Here is a 24,211-nt window from a genome sequence, read left to right as displayed (position 1 = left end):
ATAAAAAAGTATAATATAATAGTATAAAATGGAAAAGTCAATCAGCATTATTTATTTATTTATTAATATAAAAAAAAATTAAAATTAAAATTAAAAATAAAAAAAATTAAAACAATTTTATTAATTTATTAATTTATTTGGGTCAAATGAAGAGTCATCAGAATCTTCATCGCTTTTATCATTGTTATTTTCTTCTTCTTCTTGATTAACATTCCAAACTAATGTTGTGCCAAAAACTTGAAATTTATTACATTTCGATAAGTTTGGTGATAATAATTGAATGTAGATATATTGGTTTTTAAAATAATAGTATGATATTAACATTTGTTGTTGGTTGGTATAACAATAACCAGTAGTCACAAAACCTATTCCATTTTCGTTTGTATTACAATGTCTATTTTTACCACAATTAAAAACTGCACTTAGAGATTTAACACCTTCGAAATTTAAATAGTCATCCACTAAAAAACTATTAATTGTCATTGTAACTGTTGATCCAATTTTAACATAGGTATAATTTGCTTCAAATTGATTACCAAATAGTAGTTTTCCTCTTTCTTCATTATAATACCCTAAACATATTTTTTCACAATTTATAAAATAATTACTGAAAAATAATAGTACTAATAAAATTGATATAAAAAATTTCATTTGTTTTTTTAATAGAATTTAAATGAATAATTAAAAAAAAATAAAATAGATTTTAAATTTATAATTTATAAAAAATATATATTATAAATAATTTAAAATAAATAAAATAATTTTTATTGGTTGGTTTACAAATAAATAAAAAAAAAAATAAAAAAAGTTATTTTTTTTAAAAAATAAAAGTAAATAAAAGAATATATTTATTATAATTCTATCATAATATTATATAGATAGAATAGTCATAATATTTCGAATTGTTTTAAACAAATTTATTGGTTTATTATTTTATTTAAATTTAATTATTTTTTAAAATATTTACAATACTATTATTGTGTGTTATTTTGAAATTACTATTATTATTTAATTATTAAATGGTAAATTAAATTTAATACTATAATAACCTGTTGAATCTCTTGGTAAACCAGATTGAATTAAATCTATTGAATATGTTTTTTGATAGCCTAATGGGAAATTGTTATATTCCTTATTATAATTAAGGAATTTAGAAATATCATTTTTTAATTCTATTTTATTTGTATTATTTGAATCCATATATTTTAATAGTGTCATATGTGGTATCCAAGTTTTCTCGTCTATTAGTTGAATTTGATGGTTGGTATAATAATCTAATTGATCTTTAATAAAATTTATAAATTTTAGTAATATTAATTTATTTTCATCATCTTGTAAAGCCGCTACTATATTTATATCACCCAATTGCACCAATCCTTTTAAATTAAATTGGAGACACTTGTTTGAGGTTTCAGGATCATCAGAAAATTGAGTAAATTTGTTGATTGTGTTTTCTATGATTGTTTTAATGTTATCAATTTCATTTTCTTCCGCATAAAATAATACTAATGTAATATGATACTCGCCTTCGTTTATTAAATTGTTATTAAAATTTTGATTATTTTCACATTTAATTGCATTTACAATTGATTTTACTTTGCTTTTTATATCACTACTATTTACTTTTATACAAAGGAAATATTTATTTTTCATATTATTAAAACTAAATTAAAATTTTATTTATAAATAAAAAAAAAAAAATAATATTATTTTTTGAAATTAAAAAAAAAAATTATTTTTATTTTTAAAAAAAAAAAAATATTATTTTTATTTTATTTGTGTGAGTGGTTTAATTCATATATTTCATTCACTATATTTATATTTATAAATAAATATACTTATTTCAATCCACAATTGCATTATGATAATGAGTTTCTATAAAATATCTTATATTAAAAAAAAAAAAATATCTTTGATCACCAATTTTTGATACCCAATATTTGGTTTTTTTAAACATTTTTTTGTGAAATATTTTTTTTATTTAAAATTTTTTTTTTTACAAAACAATTTTTAAAACAGATTTAACATATTATATATATATTTATAACATAAATGAAAATTTTTTATTCATTGATTCTAATTTTATTTACAATTAATTATATTAACGCAAATTGTAATTGTATACCAATCGGAGAAACATGTAAAGATGGTGAGATTTGTCAAGACATGGGATTTTGTGGAACACCAGGGACCGCATCTTCTAACAGCCAATCGATTTGTGTTAGTAGAGTAGATGTTGGAGAGCCATGCTTTGTAGAAGATAATTGTTATGTAGGCTTATCTTGTTATAAAATAAATTCAAATGACACCAAAGGAGTTTGTTCGGAAATAAAATATGCTTTGTAGGTATAAATATAATAATAATAATAATAATAATTATAATAAATAGATAAATTAAATTAATACAATCACCATTATCTATTAATAAAAGAATTGGAGAACCATGCGAAAAAAAACTTGATTGTATGTCAGATTTATCATCTTGTGTAAATAATATATGTACTCTTAATAGACATGTAGATGTCTGTGGTGAAGATATAGATTGCGATATGGGTTTAGAAATTTGTGTTAATAGTACATGCCAATCACCAACAAAATTGGGATCAGCTTGTAAAGCAAGAGATAGTACCTGCAATAAACTTGAAGGTTTCTGTGCAGCCCCTGCTGGAAGTGATGATGGTATTTGTAAAAAGTATTTCTCTCTTCAAGAAGGTGAATATTGTTATTCAGGTGATTATGATTATCAATGTGATAACACAAAGAACTTATATGTATGTATTTTTTAAAATATAAATATTATAAAACAATTAATAATGAGTATTAATATTTTAAATTATTTTAAGTGTAATAATATAAATAAGAAATGTCAAGTTTATAGTTTCATTAAACCAGATATTGAATCATGTGATAGTTCAAATCAATGCAATGCCCATCTTAATGGTACATCTGCTGAATCCATTTGTGGTTGTGGTAGATGTATCGAATACCAACTTGTTAGTTCAAATGAGCGTCAAATTATTACCGATTTATTCACATGTGCCTCAATTAATAAATGTGGTTTACATTCTGCAATTACTGCTAAAGGTTGCATTAGAACCAAATGTGCCAAAGAATTTTGTGATTACAATCGTTTAAATACCAAGTTTGATGGTTGTGGTGGATATACAGCCGTTTTATCACAGTTAAATTGTGATGTTAATAACTCATTTAAATTATTACCATCTCTTTCATTTTTAATTTTACTTTTTATTTATTTATTATTTTAAATAAAAATAATTTATTGGTTTTACCCAACAGATACTCCCAACAGACACCCCAAAAATGCACTATTTTTACTTTTTAAAATTAATGAAGATACAGAAAAACAAAAAAAAAAACTAAAAATAGAAAAAAATAGACACCCCAACAATGCATCTATTTTTACTTTTTTTTAAAACTAATGAAACTAAAAAAACAAAAAATGGAGATAAAATACATATAAAAAAAATATTAATATTTCAAGTAATGTTAAATAATAATTAAAAAAAAATAATCACCAATTAATGGTACCCAAAAAGTGGGTTTTGTAAATAAGTTTTTGTTTTGTTTTTTTTTTTTTAATGAAAATTTTTTTTTTTTTATAAAAATTGAATTTTTGTGATTTAACATATTATACATATTTTATATTAATAACAAAAAAAAAAATGAAATTTTTTTATTCATTAATTCTAATTTTATTAACATTTAATTATATTAACGCAAATTGCGATTGTATACCAATTGGGGAACCATGTGAAAAAAATGGTGAAAGTTGTCAAAATTTTGGATATTGTGGAACACCAGGGACTGAAACTTCTAACAACCAATCCATTTGTGTCAATAGAGTAAATGTTGGGGAACCATGCTTTGTAAATGATAGTTGTTATATCGGCTTATACTGTTATAAAAAAAATTCAAATGACACTAAAGGAGTTTGTTCCGAAATAAAATATGCTTTGTAAGTTTTATTATTATTATAATAAATGGGTAAATTAAATTAATACTAACACCATTATCTTTTAATAAAAGAAATGGGGAGAAATGTGCAAAAGATATCGATTGTATGTCAGAGTTGTCATCTTGTGTAAATAATAAATGTACTCTTCGTAAAAATGTAAATGGTTGTGAAGATGATATGGATTGCGAATTGGCTTCACAAATTTGTGTTAATAAGATTTGCCAATTACCAGCTAAATTAGGATCAGCTTGTACAAAAAGAGGAGATACCTGCAATAGACTTGAAGGTTTCTGTGCATCCCCTGATGGAGGTAATGATGGTATTTGTAAAAAGCATTTCTCTCTTCAAGAAGGTGAATATTGCTATTTTGATTATGATTATAAGGAATATCAATGTGATAGCTCAAAGAACTTATATGTATGTATTTTATAAAATATAAATATTATGAAACAAGTAATAATGAGTATTTATATTTTTAAAATATTTTTAGTGTAACAATATAAATAAGAAATGTCAAGTTTATAGTTACATTAAACCAAATATTGAATCATGTGATGGTTTATATCAATGCAATGCCCATCTTAATGGTACAACTGCTGAATCCATTTGTGCATGTGGTAAATGTTACGAAATTCAACTTGTTAGTTCATATGATCGTAAAGTTATTACCGATTTATTTACATGTGCCTTAACTAATGAATGTAGTTTCAGTATTCCATTTACTTCTAAAGGCTGTTTGGCAACCAAATGTTTCAAAGAATATTGTGCTTACTATCTCATACGTTCCAAGTTTGATAGTTGTGGTGGACTAGCAGCGCATTTATCACATTTAAAATGTGATGTTAATAACTCATTTAAATTATTACCATCTCTTTCATTTTTAATTTTACTTTTTATTTATTTATTATTTTAAATAAAATATAATTTATTAGTTTTACTCAATAGACACCCAAACAGTGCACTATTTTTACTTTTTAAAACTAATGAAGATATAAAAAATAAAAAAAAATAAAAAACTTAAAACTGATACCCAACAGTTCATCTATTTTTACTTTTTTTAAAACTAATGAAAAAAGAAACTAAAAATTTGAAAACTCATATAAAAATATTAAAATTTCAAGTGAAGTTATATAATAATTAAAAAAAATAAAAATAAAAACCAAATAATGTTACCCAAAAAGTGGGTTTTTTTTAAATATGTTTTTGTGTTGTTTTTTTAAATTTAAATTTTTTTTTTTGATAAAAAAATCAATTTTTTTTTTGGTAAAAAATCAATTTTTTTTTTTGGTAAAAAAACATTTTTTTTTTTTGATAAAAAAACAATTTTTTTTTAAAAAACAATTTTAAATCTGTCTTTAATAGCAAAAAAAAAAATGAAATTTTTTTATTCATTAATTCTAATTTTATTAACAATTAATTATATAAACGCAAATTGTAACTGTATACCAATCGGAGATACATGTAAACATGGTGAAATTTGTCAAGGTGCTGGATATTGTGGAACACCAGGGACCGCATCTTCTAACGACCAATCCATTTGTGTCAATAGAGTAAATGTTGGGGAACCCTGCTTTGTAGATGATAATTGTTACATCGGCATATACTGTTATAAAAAAAATTCAAATGACACTAAAGGAGTTTGTTCCGAAATAAAATATGCTTTGTAGGTATAACTATTATTATAATATATGGGTAAATTAAATCATTACTAACACCATTATCTATTAATAAAGAAATGGAGAGAAATGTGCAAAAGATATCGATTGTATGTCAGAGTTGTCATCTTGTGTAAATAATAAATGTACTCCTCGTAAAAATGTAAATGGTTGTGTGGAAGATATGGATTGCGAAATGGCTACACAAATTTGTGTTAATAAGATTTGTCAATTACCAGCTAAATTAGGATCAGGTTGTAAAACAAATGGTGGTACCTGCAATAATCTTGAAGGTTTCTGTTCAGCCCCTGCTGGAAGTGATGATGGTATTTGTAAAAAGTATTTCTCTCTTCAAGAAGGTGAATATTGCAATGCAGGTGATAATGATTATCAATGTGATAGCTCAAAGAACTTATATGTATGTATTTTATAAAATATAAATATTATGAAACAATTAATAATGAGCATTAATATTTTTAAAATATTTTTAGTGTAACAATATAAATAAGAAATGTCAAGTTTATAGCTACATTAAACCAGATATTGAATCATGTGATACTTCAATTCAATGTAATGCCCATCTTAATGGCACCTCTGCTGAATCCAGTTGTGTATGTGGTAAATGTTACGAATATCAACTTGTTAGTTCAAATGATCGTAAAGTTGTTACCGATTTATTCACATGTGCCTTAACTAATGAATGTAGTTTAGGAGTTCCATTAGCTTCTAAAGGTTGTATTACAACCAACTGTGCCAAGGAATATTGTGATTACTATCTTATAAATACTAAGTATGATGGTTGTGGTGAACATGCTGCAATTTTATCACAGTTAAAATGTGATGTTAATAACTCATTTAAATTATTACCATCTCTTTCATTTTTAATTTTACTTTTTATTTATTTATTAATTTAAATAAAATTGAAATAAAGATGGAACTACTTTAGTTATAAATAAATACTAAATTTAAATAATTCCAATAATCAAATAAATATACAATTATTATAGTTTGTGATAAATAAAACTAAAAAGTTTTATATTTTTTATTTTTTTATTTTTTTTTAAATTTCTTTTTTGATTTATTAAAATATATGTTGATTATTATGAAGTACTACCTGATGCAGGTTCTAAGATATTAGTATTTGATCCAGAATGTAGGCAACCATTTTTTGATGAAATAAATTAAATTTTTCACTTGATGTAATATTTTACACTACTTGAGCTTTCTATATTACCCAGATGATTTTGTCACACTACTTGATATAAACTATTCCATAGTTCTACTTGATGAAGCATGTTTTGCATCACCAAAACCTAATGAAAACAAATGTTAAAGAACAACCACTACTCGGTGCAACAGATTCTACACTAATGAGATAATATACCACTTGAAACATATTTATAAAAACCAGAGGTTGATGAAACCACCATATACAAATGACTCCACAACTTTGTCCAGATTTTGCACAACTTGATGAAACAGGCTCCTTACTTCTAATTTTGATTAAACAAGTGATTTATTTTTGTTATAAAATATTTTTTTGCACTACATTATGCAATGGGCTCTACACTACACTTGGTAAAACTTATTCTAACTTTTACTTGATAAAACAGATTCTAAGCAACCAATATATGAAATTACTCGAACCAGGTTCTTTATCATTACCACTTTATGAAATACCTTTCCATATTATTGATATTGCTTGATATACACCCAAAATATAAAAAATAATTTGTGTCAGTAATTCATAAATTTTCCTTTTTTATGCAACGAATCCCATTTTCTATATATATTTGTTTTTGATTAAGTGTTTATTACTTACTTTTATTTTAAAGCATTTAAAAGTATTTCCAATAATGTTAAAATTATTATAATTGATTCATCCATTGTTAAAGAAAGATTTATTCATTTCTAAAAAATATTATTAATAAATATAAAAAAATAAAATATAGAGATTGATAATTATTAAAAAATATGTTATTGTATGTAAATATTTCGATTAAAATAATTATTACAATGAAAATTTTTATTAATGTTAAAAAAAGGTGAATTTTTTAATTTTTAAATGAAAATATTTTTAAAATAATTTAAAAATTATAAATATGTATTTTAAATAAATTTAGGTTTTTCATACTAATAATGCTTGAAGCTCATTTAAATAAGTTTTAATCTTTTTATATTAAATATTATTTTTTTTTTTTTTTTTTTTTTTTTTAATTAAATTTGTTTTTTTAGTTTTTATAAAATCATCTTGTTGTTATAAGTTATTTTTTTGGGTGAATTATCTTTCACAAATTTAACAATGTATAAAAAAAACAAAATTAATTTAATTTTCATTTCAATTAAAAACAAACCATAATAAAAAGATAAAAACTATATAAAATGTCAATTATTAGTAAATATTAATAAAACTATATTTAAAATTTAAAAAAATATAAATATTAACTTTTATTTTTTTAAGAAACTATTTCATCAATGAACTCAGCTAACGGTGCCTCATCTAAATCAATGTTAAGCTCATCTGGAAGTGTCTCATTCTCTGATAATGAAACAGTTTGGTTTGGTAATAGCTTAAGTGGCAGTTCATGTGGTTTCAATCCATGTTTTAATCCATGCAGTGGTGGTAACACTAACATTATCAATATTAATATCGATATTGGTCATCGTCGTAGAAGATGCTGTTAAATTTACTCGAAATAAATAATATTTATATTTTTATTTTTATTTATATACCTTAAATTGATTTAAATTTTATTGAATATTAATATATCTGTTAAAAAAAAAATAATAAAAATAACCCTTATAAAAAAAATTTTATTTTATTTTACTAAAAGTTCTTTTCTAAAGCTCTAGGGTTGATGATGCTGCTGCTGATGAATGCTGCTGCTGATGATGATGAATGCTGATGATGGTGATGGTGATGATGATGAGGACCAAGATGAATGCTGATGGTGATAATGCTTAGTACCAAGATGAATGCCGGTGAGGATGCTCATGATGAGGACCAAGACGAATGCTAATGATGATAATGCTGAGGACCAAGACGAATGCCGGTGAGGATGATGAGGACCAAGATGAATGCTGATGGTGATAATGTTGATGCTTCAGAACCTAATACTGAAAAGATTACGGGTAAACCATATTCTAATATTCGCTTTTAGCTTTTAAGACATCATCTACATTATTAAATTGTGGTTGTTGGCTTGATTTATTTATTTTGATTTAAATATTAATATTTAATTAAGATAAATTACGAGCATAAGTTGCAATCTGCACATGTTTTAATTTTCTTTCTACAATGAATAAATAACCTCTATATACTTGAACAGTTCTATTTTTAATAAAAAGGAAAACGGTAAAAAATAAACATTTTATTTATAAAAAAAAAAAATTTATTATCTTTTATTATATTTTATTTGAAAATTTAATGATGTTTCAGAATCCTAATTCTAATTGATGTTCCAATATATTTGCCTGGCCAGGGAAAATATATTTCATCCATCAAATAGATTATATTCTCTTATTATTATTTTTTTTTTTTTTTTTTTTTTTTTTATAAAATTATTAATTATTATTGATTTACTAAAAGTTCTTTTCTAAAGCTTTGGGGTTGATGATGCTGCTGCTGATGAATGCTGCTGCTGCTGATGGTGAATGCTGATGATGGTGATGATGATGAGGACCAAGATGAATGCTGATGGTGATAATGCTTAGTACCAAGATGAATGCCGGTGAGGATGCTAATGATGAGGACCAAGATGAATGCTAATGATGATAATGCTGAGGACCAAGACGAATGCCGGTGAGGATGCTGATGATGATGATAATGCCGAGGACCAAGAGGAATGCCGGTGAGGATGCTGATGATGATAATGCTGAGGACCAAGAAGAATACTGATAATGAATGCTGATGATGATGAGGACCAAGATGAATGCCGGTGAGGATGCTGATGAGGACCAATATGAATGATGATGAGGACCAATATGAATGCTAATGTATTACTATAAATTTTACCACTACACTACAGGACTAGAGATAGCCAGGATTCTAAGGATATTACTTGATTATTTAAAAAAGGGTGAACGCTAAATAAAATGAATTAATATACAATAGTTTAGAAAAAGTAGTGGGAAAATAAAATAACTTACTTATTTAAAAAATTAATTGTGCAATTGGCACAAAGAACCGTAATGGAATTCGGCAAAATGAGAGAGCAAAATTCCACTGTCGCTTTTTTTACTTGGTGTAACTTCTATTACAAAATTACCCTCTGATTCAGCTGTAGAAATTATTGAAATATTTGTTTTGAAAATTTCTGCAGCAGCGATTAATGTTAAATGGTCACCCCATGTACCATTTTTGGCCATATTATTACAATATCTGTCCCAACTAGTTGAGACAAAGCTAGAGAGACGGGCACCGTTTGGAAGGGAAAGGTTCTTATTTTTTCTGAGCCAAGATACAATAGACTTTCTAATGGCTCTACTATGGTTCAGGTTACCATAGATTTGGTCTGATAGTGCATGCATTTGGCAATTACCATCACCTGGAATTTCCCTTCTAGCCATCAACTGGTAAAGCTCCATACGTTCATTTAAACGTTTACGGGCCTTTTCAACTTCTGTCAATTCAGGTTCAAGACATAGCTTTCCAAAAGAATTGACCAAATCCTCTATGATATCACAACTAATTTGTGAAGAAGTATACTTTTTATTTTGTAGTTGATGGGGTATTTGTCTCTCTGGTGGTTGATGTGGTTGTTGGTGTTGTTGGTGCTGTTGGTGTTGTTGGAGTTGTGGCTGTTGTGGTTGTGGTTGGTGTTGGTCTTGGTCTTGGTCTTGGTCTTGTTGGTGTTGGTCTTGTTGGTACTGTTGGTATTGTTCTTGTTGTTGATAGTTGACTGATTCCCAACTTTTTTCTTGGTTGTTGTTTATGAATGAACTTAAACAAAAACCGATGATACCAACAAATAATGGAAAAATACATATAAATAAAAAAAAATCCATTTTTTTTACAAAAATCAATTATATTTAATAAATAAAAAAAATATAAAAGATATAAAAAAATAAAAATAATTATTTACAAAAAAAATAAAAAAATTATTTACAAATAAATATATAAATAACAAAAAAAAATGGTGAATGAAATGAACAAAAATATGTACAAAACAAAAAGATAAATATTTATATAAACTATTTACAAAAAAAAAATATAAAATAAAAAAGGAATATGTACAAGTGAAAAAAAATGAATGATTGTTATTAAATATAAGTGATTTTGAAAAATTGAAGCTGGATGGATTAAAAACTATATGTATATGGTATAAAAGCTATAATTTTTATTGAAAAAAAAAAAAAAAATTTTAATAAGGTATTTTTTTAAAATTGAAAAAAAATAAAAAATTATTAAAACAATTAAAAAAAAATAAAAAAAAAATAAAATTAAATAAAAAAACAATTGTTTATAGTTGTATTAGTTTTTATATTATTATAATATAGAGCTAATGAATTTCATTCAATAGTTTCAACCTTTTCTTTTAAAATTTTAGATTGATAAATTAATTAAATCTATTTATTTGATTTAAAAATTTCATTAAATTCTCTCTCGATTGATATCCAGAATGCATAGGTAAACTTTTACATTGTAAAAAAAAGATTTGAAAAAAAAAGACAATTTAATTAATTTATTGAATATAAAAATAATAATTATTTAGTTTGATTAAATAAATTAATTATAATTTTTATATTTATAAATAAAAGATTAAAAACAAATGATTATAATTATTTTATTATTTATTGTTTATTTTTTTATATTTAGTTTTTTTATTTTTGGAAGCTATTCCATTATTCAACTTCACCTTTATTTAATAATTTTTTTTTTTTGTATTTTTTATGAATAATATTTGTTTTTTAATATTACTCTATCTATGGTTTATACAATTAATATTTATATGAGGGATATCATACTTTTAAATAAATAAATAAATAATAAAATTAATTATAAAATAATTATTTATTTTTTTAAAATTTCACCCATTTCTTGTATATAATAATGTATCTCACTCATTTTATACTTTTTTATAAATTAGAAACACATTTTTTTCACCATTTAATAATAATAAATTCATTTAATTTACATCAATCAACTATTTTAAAATATTTAATTTTTATTTTTTGTTTTTTAAAAATAAAAATAAAAAAAAAATTTTTTAATGATATTATTTATCCCTTTAATAATTATATTAAACCTTTCATTAGCACTCTTTAAAATAAAAGCTTATATAGTATTTATATTTTGATTCCAATATTATAATAGCCAAATGTTTTCATTATCAAATCTATGGTGATTTTAATTATTGTTCAGAATTCAGATGAAATATTGTTCACTGGTTAAGAAAAAACTTCTAAAAGTCAACTTATTCAATCATATTTTTTTAATTTTTTTACATAGTGTTGTTTTTCCCAAATTAAAGGTAAATATTTAAAATTATTATCAATAAAACAATATAAATAAAATGAAAATTATTATCAAAGTGTTGAGAAGATTTGAAATTGTATAAATATTAGTAGCATAGTTTATAATGGTAACTGTTTTGAGAAAACAAAGTAAATTCAAGAAGTTAAGTAGTGGTTCAAAAGGTGGTTATAATGGTAAGAGTGTATATTGTGGTATTTCAGGAGTAGAACAAATTTTAAAAGAATATTATTTAATAACAAATTATCTGCCCAAAGATATATCCACCAGAAATACATGTTGTTCAAAAGTATGAAGGATTCACTCGTGATTATGAAGGTAATAAAGTAACAATCGTGGATTTGGGTAATAAAGCCCTACTATGTAGTACCAATTTTAAAATACGGAAAGGAATTAAAAAGTATATTTTAAATTAATAAAATTTATTAAATTGTAAATTAAAAATAATAATATAATTAAAAATAATAAAATTATGTAGTATAATAAATTTTAAAAAAAAAGAAAAAAAAAAAGAAAATTTTTTATAATTTACAATGTTTTTATTAAATTAAATAATTATCTATAGAAAGTTTATGAACATGATCTAGTTATCAATGTTCATTTTACTTAATCTTGTAAAGACCATATGACCTAGAACCATTTCCAATCTCTCGATTTCTTCTTCAGATTGGCACAAAAGTGATTCCAAAGCTTGTTTCTTTAAAAATTTGTTTTCATTTTTTTTTCTTATTTCCTCTAATTCTTTTTCCTTTTCTTCATTTTTTTTGATTATGGTTTCGAGTTGAACGTTTATTATATCAATATCTTTTTCTAGAGTTTCTAAATGCTTTTCATGTTCTTTTCTTATATTTTTACAATTGGTTTTTTCAATTTCAAAATCTATTTCTTCGATTTCATAATCTTCTTCAGCGTTTTCAAGGGATTGTTGCAATTCTTTAACTTCTTCTTTCATTTTTCTTGGAGATATGGCACTGATTTCTCTACTACTATCTACTTTTTTTAATAAATATAACTTTTCAATTATTTCTTCTTTTCCTTCCTTTATTTCATTTTCCAATCTTGAAATATCCACTTCATCTTCATAATAATATGGTCTCATAATTCCAGTTTTAATATTTTGAACTTTTATTTCCTTATCAATAATTTCTTCTTTTGTTTCTTCAATCTCCTTTTCATAATCCATGGCAAGTTTTTCGTTGATTATTTCTTCTATTGTTCTTGGATCAACAGTTGGGGTGTCTTTTATCTTTTTATTTGTTTGTTCCATTTTTGAATATAAAATTTTGTATATCTGTATGACCAAAAAAAAAAAAATTTTAAATGTTGTTAATATTTATAATAAAATTTTATATTTATTGTTTATTAATACTACTTACATGAATAATGTTAAAAGAAAGTCTATGTGGGTGAATTAAAAATAAAAATAAAAATAAAAATAAAAAAATAATTTTTTTTTTAAATTTTAAATTTTAAAATTTATTTTTTGGATATGAAGGAATTTGTACCACACACCCCACACTATGAACCATTGCGTAGTGTGGTGATTAATGTTTTATTTTTTATTATAAAATTAATACAGAATTCATTTAAAAAATCCTTTTGTGGAAAAATTTTTAAAAAATTATTATTATAATTAAAAAAAAACAATTAGTTGAATAATAATTTTTGGGCTACCACAAAGACAACTAAAAAATATATTACAAAGATTATCATAAATATAGTTGAATGGAAATTCATATCTATTCCATAACCATTAATTTTTAAACAATCTATATAATAAATAATCAATATAAAAAATAAAAAAAGAAAAAAAAATATAAAAAAGAAAAAAAAAAAAAAATAATATAACTTAGAAAAAAATATTCAATATATTAGTAATTATAATAGTCATAATATTAGTTATTTACAAAATGAATGAAAAACCAATATTGTCATCCCTATTTCGCATCAGATAAAATCATTCAAATCAAATCAACAATTTAGTTCGAAAATAATAAATCGACAACAATATTTAAACTAGCAACTCAATTCCAAAATCAATTGACTCCATTACACAAAGTAAAACATAAATCAAATTTTGGAAAGCAATTGATCCATTTATTTAACACATTTTAAGACTATTAAATTCAAAATCAAAAATCTATCATCAATCAGTATTTTTTTTTAAAAAAAAGTGAAGATAATTAAAAGCTACAATATGTCTCAAATAAAAAATATAAATATAATTAAATTTAAATTTTCCATTTTAAAAGTAAATATAATCAAAAGCAACAATATATTTTTTTTTTTTTTTTTTTTTTTTTTTTTTTTTTTTTTTTTTTTTAAAAAAATTTGGGGAAAAAATTAAAAAACAATTTTTAAAATTAATCAAAAAAAAAAACAAAATTTTTTCCAAAACCCCAAAATTTTTTTTTTTTTTTTTTTTTTTTTTTTTTTAAAAGTGAAGATAATAAAAAGCAAATGCTTTTAATTAATCAGTAAAATTTTATTAAATGTTTTTTTATAAAGTATTTAAAGAAAATATTCTAAACTGTTGATATTTGGTAAAGATTTGAAGCTGATGAAGTATGCTCTTGCTATTTTTCTTTTGAATTTTCTATATTCTTCATTGATGTTGCTAATTGTTTGGGGTTGTTTAGCGTGTCTTTCCTTGATGTTTTTTAAACCTTTTAAGTATTCTAAAGTAGCTAGTTTAGTCCATTTTGAGGTTAGATTCTTATAATCGAGTTCTTTTATTGTATTTTCTTGATCGTCATATAATTCTTTACATAACCAAATCCAAACATGATGAAATACCAGGGCTATGGCATTTCTATAAGCGAAACATCTAGTTAAGTCGAAATCTATTGCTTTATAGTTCCATTGGAAGTGTGATTTGTGGAATCTGGTGTTGTTGTAATCCATATTTATTTCTCCATCGGATTTGCGACCTTCTGGGATTTTGTATGTAATATTTTTTATTGATATATTCCTTCTTGATCTTGTTATGTCCAGTGACCAATTGAGGCCCCTTCCCGAAGTAATGAATATAAATGATTTTAGTTTATTGAAGTTGATGAATTTCAGAGTTTTTTTACATTTGAAAAATAGATGACCATATGGATCATTATTAAGATTTTCATTACATAGTCTACATGGTTTGTTGTGAATGAAGTTGATGGGTAAGCATCTTGCTTGGAATTTGAATAGAGTGTTTCTTGATTTTGGATCTTTAATATTAAGTATATTATTGAATAGGTTGATATAGCTATAACCTGTAAGTTGAAGACATTGTTGGAATTCTGTTTTGGGTGTAAAGCTGTTGAGATTGTTTATTTCCGAATACCATTCTGCTAAAGAAAGAGGTTTGCCATCTTTATTTTTAATGGATTTCAACCCGTCTAGTAGTCCTTTTTTAACTTTTATTTGTATCCAATCATTGTAGTTTTTAAATAGGTAATCTGAAGTTATTGTTTTGGTTGATATTTGATGTTTCCAACTGTGTTGATATTCTGATTCTATTTTGTTAGTTTCAATTTTATTGATTATTTGATTTATCATCCATAATCTTTGTGCTTTTTGTCTGTTTTTGATATTCCAAAGATTCCAACCTCCTTGATCCATAGGATAATTTGCTCTTTTAGAGCTCATTAATTTGAAGACTTTAAAACCATTTGGACTTTTATTGTTAGGTGCTGATAGGAACCAATCTGCAATTTTATTGATTTCTTTAATTTCATCATCGTTGAATTCTTCAATATACGAGTAATATGTTATTCTTGATAGTGCAAAGGATTTGAGGATGTTTACTTTTGTTTTAATTGAGTTACTAGTTGTTTTCCATAATGATAACGAGGATCTTATAGAATTCAGTATTTCTGGTAGTTTTCTATGGATTCCGGTACCTGTAAAGTAGTAACCTAAATATCTTTCTGGTTTATTTGATATTGGAATAACTGAATTTGTTGTGTTTGGGTTGTTGATTGTTATTGAAACTGATTTATCTATATTTAGTTTTGATGATGTTGCTGTGCAAAATTGATTGAAGTGTTGAAGTACCAAATTAAGTTGGTCGTTGTTATGAACCATTGATGATGAATCATCTGCAAAACCTTGAAATTTGATTCTTCTGTTTGTGTTGTCTAAAGGAAGTCCGATTATTGATTTATCTTCTAGTATTGATCTAGCTAAAGCTTCTATTACCATTACATAAAGAGTCGGTGATAAAGGATCTCCTTGTTTAACTCCTCGTCCTATTATAAATTTATCAGTATTTTTACCATTTATTTCTATTTTTGCAAAGGAATTGGTGAGTAGTTGCATAATAAGATTAGTTAGTTTGGTTGGTACTGAATGTGTAATAGTGTTCTGTAAATGGCATCATGAGATATAGAGTCAAAAGCTTTCTCAAAATCATAAAATGCATCATGATGTATTGAGTCAAAAGCTTTCTCAAAATCATAAAAAGTAATGATTCCTGACTCCAAAAAACAGAGGTATAAGTCCATCTGAAGTTATTTAAAATAAATCACCAAAAAGATAAATACTAATCAAAAGATGCCGCGACCTGGAATCGAACCAGGGTCAAAGCAGCCACAATGCTATGTACTACCACTATACTATCACGGCAATTTGATGAAAATTGTTAATTTGACCATTTTTTTTTTTTTTTTTTCAAACAATTTGAATAAAGGAAATTATAAAAAAAGATGCCGCGACCTGGAATCGAACCAGGGTCAAAGCAGCCACAATGCTATGTACTACCACTATACTATCACGGCAATTATATAATGCTCAAAATTTTTATGGTCCTTGGGTTTTTTATGGTCCTTGGGTTTTTTATGGTCCTTGGGTTTTTTATTGACCTTGGTTTTTTATAGAATTGATTCTTCAAATAAAATAACTTTAAAAAATTTTAAAAGTAAATTAATAAAAGTCGTGTTAATCTGATTGAAGGGATAAGTCATAAATTCGTGGATAACAATTTTTCCAAAATTTTGTTTTTTTTTATTAATTATTTGAATTAAATTCTTTTTGCATAAACAATTCAATACAAAATTATCAATATGTTTAATTGTAGTTTTAATTCTAATATAAAAATAAACTTTTATAGAACATAAAATTATTTTTTTAAAAAAACCAAATTTAAATCTTAAAACTTTTAATTAATTTAATATTTAAAATATTAAAATTTATACTTATGTTAGTAATTATCAATAAACACCACTTTCAAAAAAAACTCATTATTTTAATTTTTTTTAAAACCTCCCTTAAAAACTAATTTATTATAAAATATTATTTTTAAAATCCATGTTGTTTTAGATTTTTTTTAAAAAAAAAAAAAATTTTAATTTAACTTTCACCAATAAAAAATAATTTAAAAAAAAAAAAAAAATTTCCAACTGAAAAGAAAAAAATAAATCAATAAAATTTAATTTTTTAAGATTTATTATTTTAATGATAATAATTTTTTTTATAACATACAAAGAAGTTATTTGTAAAACAAATGGTTCTATGCTTACATTATTTTTATTTATAGAATAGTCTGGAAGTTTAAATAAAATAAATAAATAAAAACACATTTTAAAAAAAAAAAAATTTATAAATGGGGTGAGGTTATTTTTAAAGTGGGGTTTAATAATGGATGACAACAATAATAACAAAAAAAATAATCCTAATATAGAAAACATTTTTCATCATTAATGTTGTTATAATTAATTATCCAATTATCATGATTATATTTTTTTTTTTTTATTTAAATTTAATTTTATTTTTTAATTTTTGTTTTTTTTAAACAAAAAAAAAAACTATAAATAAAAAAAATAAAAACATCAGCAAATATAATAAAAAAATATAATAATTAAAAAAAAAATTTGTAAAATGGATAATAAATTAATAAAAGATTTAAAAATTGGTATTATTGGTGGTGGACCTTCTGGATTGGGATTAGCAAGATATTTACAAATTAATGGCTTTGACAATGTAAAAGTTTTTGAAAGAGATACAAGTAGAGAGAGTCGTCCACAAGGTAGCTCACTTGATTTACATGAAGATATAGGTCAAATGCTATTGAAAGCGGCTGGTTTAATTGAACAATTTAAGAGTAAATCAAGACCCGATGGAGAATGTTTCACCTTTACCGATAAGAATTGTAATGTAAAAGTAAGAAAACCATTCTTAAAAATAAAATCTCAACGTCCTGAAATTGATAGAGGTGACCTTAGAGATATTTTAATAGATTCATTACAAGAAAATACAATTACATGGGGTTGCCACTTTAAACAATTAAAACAACTAGAAAATGGGCAAATTGAACTAGAATTTAACGATGGGGAAATAAAAGAAATTGTAGATTTTGTAATTGGGTGCGATGGTATCAACTCAAAGGTCAGGAGCTACATTACTCCAATTAAACCCCAATATATGGGCATTACAATGATTGAAGGTGAAATAACCAATGCTAAAGATACCAATCCACAATTGTATCAATTGGTTAACCAAGGATTAATGTTTACTATGGATAAGTCTGGTGTAGATGATGGTATTGTATTTTTAGCCCAACAAAAAAGTGATGGTTCGTTGATTTTCAGCTTTGCGCAACTTGTAGAAGAAACATGGGTAAAGTCTAAAGGATTTGACATTAAAACTAAACAAGCTACTCAAGAAATTAGAGATTATTTAAAAAATGAACTAGTTCCAAATTGGTCCCCAATGTATCATCAATTGATCGATCAAAGCGAAGGCCTTTTTAAATTGAGAATTCTTTATCAAGCTCCATTGGACCAAAATTGGGAATCAAAATCAAATATTACCATTATCGGGGATGCCTGCCATCCAATATCCCCATTTGCCGGACTTGGTTGTAACAATGCACTATATGATTCATACGAATTGGGTAATTTTCTAATTGAAAAAAAGAATACTGACTCTACCAACCTAAAAACCCTAATATCAACATTTGAGCAAACCATGCTATCACGTTGGCGTCCACTAGCTCGAATCACGATGGAAAATGAAGGAATAGTGTTTAATGGTGATTTAGATTTATTAATTAAAAAAAGATTCGGTCTATTTTATTTAACAAAAAACTATTTAGAAAAAACTATTAATTTAATTAATTATATAACTGATTTTTTAAGAATAACCAATTGATTAAAAAAAAAATAAAAAAAAGAAAAAATAAATTTTATTTATCTAAACTTTATTTTTAAATAATTTCCCATATTTTATTTTTTATTTTTTATATATTAATTTTTTTTTTTTTTGTAAAAAATTTAAATTTTTAATTTTTATATTTTTTTTTTTTTATTAATTGATTTTTTTAGTTTTCATTGACATGGAAGATAATAATAATAATTTTGATATTAATGACACCAATGTAGATAGCAGTGTTAGAAAAGATATTAAAACTGATGATGGTGGTGATACCAATAAATCCTGGCCAACAGTTCAAAGTATAGAAGAAAGAATAATAAATGAAAATGAAAGTATAAAGAAAGAAAATATTATTGAAGATTTAAGAATTTCAATTAGATACATAATATACACATTAATTACATTACCAGAATCAACACCCACACAACCTACTACACTATATGAAAGTAGTTTTGGTGTTTCTCGTCTCTGTATGTCAATTGAAAAACTCCTAATCAACAATATCAATAATTTTAGTCTATGGAATATTATAACATTAATCCAAAACGAACACAAGATAATAAACCATTCAGATTTTTTAGATATTAAAAGCTATTCACTAATTTTAACAGATAATGGTAGATCCAGATCCTATATAAGACATCTATTAAACGAAAAGAAAACCTCACTATTTTTTATAAAACACAAAGAAATGCTTAATAAAGATGATTCAATACTACTGTAGGTATTTGCGAACTATAATATATAACGATAATATACCAACACAAACTAATTCATATACCAACTATTTCAGGTCATATTATAAATCCAATTCAATAATGCTGGATAAATCAATAACAACTTTAATATTAGATATTTTAAAAAAAGTCGATGATACCAGATTTTCATTAATTGTAAACTCCTCAAGCTTTGATACCCTAATAGACCATTCAAATTTTAATAAGGACACACAAAATGAAACATATAGCGAAAGTAATAATAGTAACATTAAAGAACTTAATGATATAAAAGAAATAATAAATAATAGAAACTCAACTTCACTCCACAATAGTAATATTAGTAGTAACAATGACTCTGATTCAATAATAGCAGAATATGAATTCCCAGATACCAATAAAAATAAAGAATCTTTGGAAAACAAATTTTCAAATATAAATATTAATAAAATGGAAAATAAAAAAATTATAGAAAAAGAAGATGAAATTAACTATAGTGATTTATTAGACCAAAACTTTAATAATAATAATAATAATAATAATAATAATAATAATAATAATAATAATAATTATAATAATAGAGAAAAAGATGATGAAATTAACTACAGCGATTTATTAGACCAAAACTTTAAAAGCAATATTAATGAAAAGGAAGAAGAAATTAACTACAGCAATTTACTTGATCAATCATTTAAAACATCATTTAAAACGAATGCATTTAATAATAATAACATTGTGACCAATGAATTTCCGTCACCATCAAACTTCAATATTAAATTACCAGAAAATAGCCTTTTCAGCAAAGATGAAGATGATGAATACAATTTCCAAAATGACGATTATCTATTAAAAGATCCATCATTAGAACTGCAACAACAACAACAACAACAACAACAACAACAACAACAACAGCCCACAAAGAAAAAAGTTATAATAAAAAAGAAAATTATTAAAACCCCTTCTAAACCATTAGAAAGGAATATAGATTTATAATTTAATAAAAAAAAAAAAAAAATTTTGTAAATTGTTTCTTTATTATATTTGTTTTAAAAGATTTATTTTTATTTATTCATTTGATCTATTTTCTTTGGAATGTCTAGCAGCTCTTTTTCTTAATTGATCGAGAATATCGTTACTTTGCTTTGGTTCGTCATAAACAATTGGTGAATCTGTACAGTTATCGTTATTTGATTTATCACCATTTTCATTGTTTTTACTGCTATTATTATTATTGTTTGTATCGCCTTCTACAGATGATACACTATCACTTGATGATACATTAAGCTTGCTTCTAGTTGGTGATAAATCTGATGTATTTGACTCCATTGCATCATCATTACCTCCAATTGATTCGGTAATTGTTTCTATTTTCTTTTCTATATTTTCGATATCATCTATAATACTACTAAATTTATTTTTTGATTTTGCTGATTCATTTAAATCTTCGTTATTTTTTTCTATATTATCTCCCTTATCCTCTTTTTTATTATTATTAATGTTATTATTGTTATTGTTATTATTGTTATTATTAATATTATTATTATTATTATTGACACCATTACTGCTATTAGATGTGGCACCATTATTGTTAAATCGATTTAATTCATTAGCGTTAAAACCATTATTAAATAATCCATTCATATCAATATCATTTCTACCTTTACGAATTAAATATTGTCTTACATGGTCAAATTGTAGATTTATAAATGAAAGATGGTTTTGCATTTGCATAATATGTAATATAAGATCATCATCATTTCTAAATAACGGTTCAACGTTTCCATTTTGTTGGAATGCTGGTTGGGATTGTTGGAATGCTGGTTGGGGTTGTTGGAATGTTGGTTGGGGTTGTTGGAATGCTGGCTGGGGTTGTGGTTGTTGGTTCATTTGATGTACTTCATTTTGAACTCTGACAAATCTTTGTGGGTCTAAACCCATTCTATTTAAATTATTTAATTGATGGAAATCAAGTGGTCTTTGGAATTGATAGAGTGCTTGATTATGAGCTACTGGTGGTTGTGGCTGTTGAACTGGAGCTGCTGGTGGTTGTGGTTGTTGAACTGGAGCTGCTGGTTGAACTGGACCACCTGCTTCAGGTTGTGCTGGAACTCTTCTAAATAATCTTCCAAAAAATCCAACTGGACGATTATCGACAATAACCAAAGCTCTGCAAATTGGACATGTGAATTGTCTTTCTAACCATGATCTTAAACAATGTAAATGGAGAATATGACCACATGGTAATTTTTTGCCTGATGTCATATCTTCTCTGCAAACAATACAAATCTTATCTGAATTTTCTAACTCTTGCTCAGTAGCATCTTGGAATCTTTCATTCATAATACTTTGATATTGAATTAAATCTTGTAATCTACGATAGAAGGTTCTAAATGAAATAAATAATTGTCTAATAATATGAATTGGTAAACCTATAAAACAATATCTTTGTGTTAATTATATTTCTTAAAACTATATTACCTATATAATGTAAATAATAACCTACCTATATGAATAAGTGAAACAATAAAGAACATGCCATATAAGATTGTTTTGATACCTTCAGAGAAAAATTCTAAATATAAAATATATAAACCTTTTTGATCCCATCTACCCTCTCTTTTAATACCTTCAATATTGATAAAGAATGAAATAATTGTTGAAATAGATGAAACTAATAACAATCCATACTAATATTTTTGAAATAAAAAATTAATAAAATGAAAAAAATCATATAATGAATGAAAAAAAACAAATATTTACCTCCAAGCTAAATAACATCATTGAGTTTGGTGTACCATTTTCAAAAACTGAATTGATTGCGAAATATAAAAATATTACATCAAAAAATAATAAAATAACCAAAAGTGTAAATAATTTGATATTCTTTTTGAAATCAAATGGTGAATGTTCAAGCTAAAAAGAAATAAAGGCAGTTAGTAAACCATGATAATTATTGTTTAATGTAATGTAATACATACATATTCGACACGATATTTTGCTAACCAATGAAAAACTTGGAAGAATAATAAAACCAATAATAAAAATACAAACTGTGCATTAAAATGTTCTCTAAATATAGTTAATGCTAAAATAGTATCTGTAATTGAAGTTTTTAATCTATCGTTTAATAGCTATAGAGTTGAAAAAAAACAATATTAGTATTATATAAAATAAATAGTTTTTTTTTTTTTCCAATATTAATATTTATTACATCTATTTCTCTTTCGTGTATTCTTTCTAAAAACACTTTAATAACTAATTTCCCAATTAAATATGCTAAAACTACTGCAAAATTTGTAATTGCCAAAAGTGCATGTTTAGCAGTTGCCAAATAAACACCAGTTGGATAAAACTGTTCATATTTATTTGCAGCATGGTAAATAACCAAAGCTGTTAATACAACTGTTACTTGACAATAAAGTGGAAATGTTAATCTTATCATTATTATTGTTATTATTTGTTATTGTTATTATTCTATATTTATATTATATTTATTTATTTATTTATATATATATTGATTACTATTTTTATTTTTTAAAACATTATAATATTAAATAAATTTATTTATTATTAAACTATGAAATATACTATATTTATCTATTTATTAAAAATAAAAATAATAAACTAAATGGTCTTTTTAAAAACCAACAATAACACAAATACAATAAAGGTGAATAAAAAAATTAAAAAATGAAACTTTAAAATGAAAAAAATTGAAAAAAATAAAAAATTTTAATTGATGAGGTGACAGTGCACTTAATATTAAAAAATTTTTAAAAAAATTTATAAAAAAATTTAAAAATTTTAAAAAAAAAAAAAATTTATTTTTATTTCAAATACAATAAATTTTTATCTTTTTTTTATCTTTTTTTTTGGTGGGATTTAGCCTGTAGAACAAAATGAAGATATAAACATGAGTTATTATAAATAATTTTTAATAGGAAACAACCCAATTTTTTATCAAAAACACGAAAAAAAAAAAAAAACAATTATTTTTACTATTTTTATTATTTTTATTATTTTTATTATTTTTATTATTTCATTATTATTATAAATTTAAAATATTATTAATATTTTTACAATTATTATAATAATAAGTCTATTGTTTACTTTTATTATTTTTGTTTTTGATCGGTGCTTTTTTAAAAAAAATATTTTTTTACAAAAAAAAAATCCTAAGTTTTAAAAAAAAAAGAAAAAAAAAGAAAAAAAAAGAAAAATAACTATAAATAAAGTATAAAGTATAAATAAAATC

The 24,211-nt window shown here is 23.8% G+C and overlaps 12 protein-coding genes across 12 annotated transcripts; 6 read left to right on the top strand and 6 right to left on the bottom strand.

The window, feature by feature from the left end:
* Positions 1-120: 120 nt before the first annotated feature.
* DICPUDRAFT_78676 (uncharacterized protein) lies at positions 121-651 on the bottom strand (the record flags this gene model as incomplete). Its single annotated transcript, XM_003287770.1, has 1 exon — positions 121-651. One exon carries the CDS (start codon positions 649-651, stop codon positions 121-123), a length of 531 nt encoding a protein of 176 aa, XP_003287818.1.
* A 357-nt stretch (positions 652-1,008) lies between these two features.
* Positions 1,009-1,653, bottom strand: DICPUDRAFT_78675 (uncharacterized protein; the record flags this gene model as incomplete). The annotated part of the gene is made up of 1 exon (XM_003287769.1): positions 1,009-1,653. The coding sequence occupies one exon, from the start codon at positions 1,651-1,653 to the stop codon at positions 1,009-1,011; it is 645 nt and encodes a 214-aa protein (XP_003287817.1).
* A 399-nt stretch (positions 1,654-2,052) lies between these two features.
* On the top strand, positions 2,053-3,266 carry DICPUDRAFT_151991 (uncharacterized protein; the record flags this gene model as incomplete). Its single annotated transcript, XM_003287784.1, has 3 exons — positions 2,053-2,342; positions 2,432-2,771; positions 2,844-3,266. The coding sequence occupies 3 exons, from the start codon at positions 2,053-2,055 to the stop codon at positions 3,264-3,266; spliced, it is 1,053 nt and encodes a 350-aa protein (XP_003287832.1).
* A 417-nt stretch (positions 3,267-3,683) lies between these two features.
* On the top strand, positions 3,684-4,889 carry DICPUDRAFT_151990 (uncharacterized protein; the record flags this gene model as incomplete). The annotated part of the gene is made up of 3 exons (XM_003287783.1): positions 3,684-3,976; positions 4,048-4,393; positions 4,467-4,889. 3 exons carry the CDS (start codon positions 3,684-3,686, stop codon positions 4,887-4,889), a joined length of 1,062 nt encoding a protein of 353 aa, XP_003287831.1.
* Positions 4,890-5,349: 460 nt separating this feature from the next.
* Positions 5,350-6,545, top strand: DICPUDRAFT_151989 (uncharacterized protein; the record flags this gene model as incomplete). Its single annotated transcript, XM_003287782.1, has 3 exons — positions 5,350-5,639; positions 5,710-6,049; positions 6,123-6,545. The coding sequence occupies 3 exons, from the start codon at positions 5,350-5,352 to the stop codon at positions 6,543-6,545; spliced, it is 1,053 nt and encodes a 350-aa protein (XP_003287830.1).
* Positions 6,546-8,647: 2,102 nt separating this feature from the next.
* DICPUDRAFT_151986 (uncharacterized protein) lies at positions 8,648-8,909 on the bottom strand (the record flags this gene model as incomplete). Its single annotated transcript, XM_003287768.1, has 2 exons — positions 8,648-8,785; positions 8,886-8,909. 2 exons carry the CDS (start codon positions 8,907-8,909, stop codon positions 8,648-8,650), a joined length of 162 nt encoding a protein of 53 aa, XP_003287816.1.
* An 883-nt stretch (positions 8,910-9,792) lies between these two features.
* On the bottom strand, positions 9,793-10,638 carry DICPUDRAFT_78671 (uncharacterized protein; the record flags this gene model as incomplete). Its single annotated transcript, XM_003287767.1, has 1 exon — positions 9,793-10,638. The coding sequence occupies one exon, from the start codon at positions 10,636-10,638 to the stop codon at positions 9,793-9,795; it is 846 nt and encodes a 281-aa protein (XP_003287815.1).
* Positions 10,639-12,212: 1,574 nt separating this feature from the next.
* On the top strand, positions 12,213-12,401 carry DICPUDRAFT_151984 (uncharacterized protein; the record flags this gene model as incomplete). Its single annotated transcript, XM_003287781.1, has 1 exon — positions 12,213-12,401. One exon carries the CDS (start codon positions 12,213-12,215, stop codon positions 12,399-12,401), a length of 189 nt encoding a protein of 62 aa, XP_003287829.1.
* A 288-nt stretch (positions 12,402-12,689) lies between these two features.
* Positions 12,690-13,373, bottom strand: DICPUDRAFT_78670 (uncharacterized protein; the record flags this gene model as incomplete). Its single annotated transcript, XM_003287766.1, has 1 exon — positions 12,690-13,373. One exon carries the CDS (start codon positions 13,371-13,373, stop codon positions 12,690-12,692), a length of 684 nt encoding a protein of 227 aa, XP_003287814.1.
* Positions 13,374-17,971: 4,598 nt separating this feature from the next.
* On the top strand, positions 17,972-19,216 carry DICPUDRAFT_18415 (uncharacterized protein; the record flags this gene model as incomplete). Its single annotated transcript, XM_003287780.1, has 1 exon — positions 17,972-19,216. A coding segment is annotated over one exon (1,245 nt), but the record flags the coding sequence as incomplete, so codon positions are not given.
* Positions 19,217-19,421: 205 nt separating this feature from the next.
* Positions 19,422-20,949, top strand: DICPUDRAFT_78667 (uncharacterized protein; the record flags this gene model as incomplete). Its single annotated transcript, XM_003287779.1, has 2 exons — positions 19,422-19,960; positions 20,034-20,949. The coding sequence occupies 2 exons, from the start codon at positions 19,422-19,424 to the stop codon at positions 20,947-20,949; spliced, it is 1,455 nt and encodes a 484-aa protein (XP_003287827.1).
* Positions 20,950-22,110: 1,161 nt separating this feature from the next.
* Positions 22,111-23,398, bottom strand: DICPUDRAFT_33094 (uncharacterized protein; the record flags this gene model as incomplete). The annotated part of the gene is made up of 5 exons (XM_003287765.1): positions 22,111-22,385; positions 22,460-22,643; positions 22,717-22,869; positions 22,935-23,087; positions 23,168-23,398. Coding segments are annotated over 5 exons (996 nt in total), but the record flags the coding sequence as incomplete, so codon positions are not given.
* Positions 23,399-24,211: the final 813 nt, after the last annotated feature.

Source organism: Dictyostelium purpureum (assembly GCF_000190715.1).
Source record: "Dictyostelium purpureum unplaced genomic scaffold DICPUscaffold_113, whole genome shotgun sequence".
Classification (NCBI taxonomy): domain Eukaryota; phylum Evosea; class Eumycetozoa; order Dictyosteliales; family Dictyosteliaceae; genus Dictyostelium; species Dictyostelium purpureum.
Note: the sequence above shows the minus strand (reverse complement) of the source record. Positions and strands in the feature narration are given on the sequence as shown.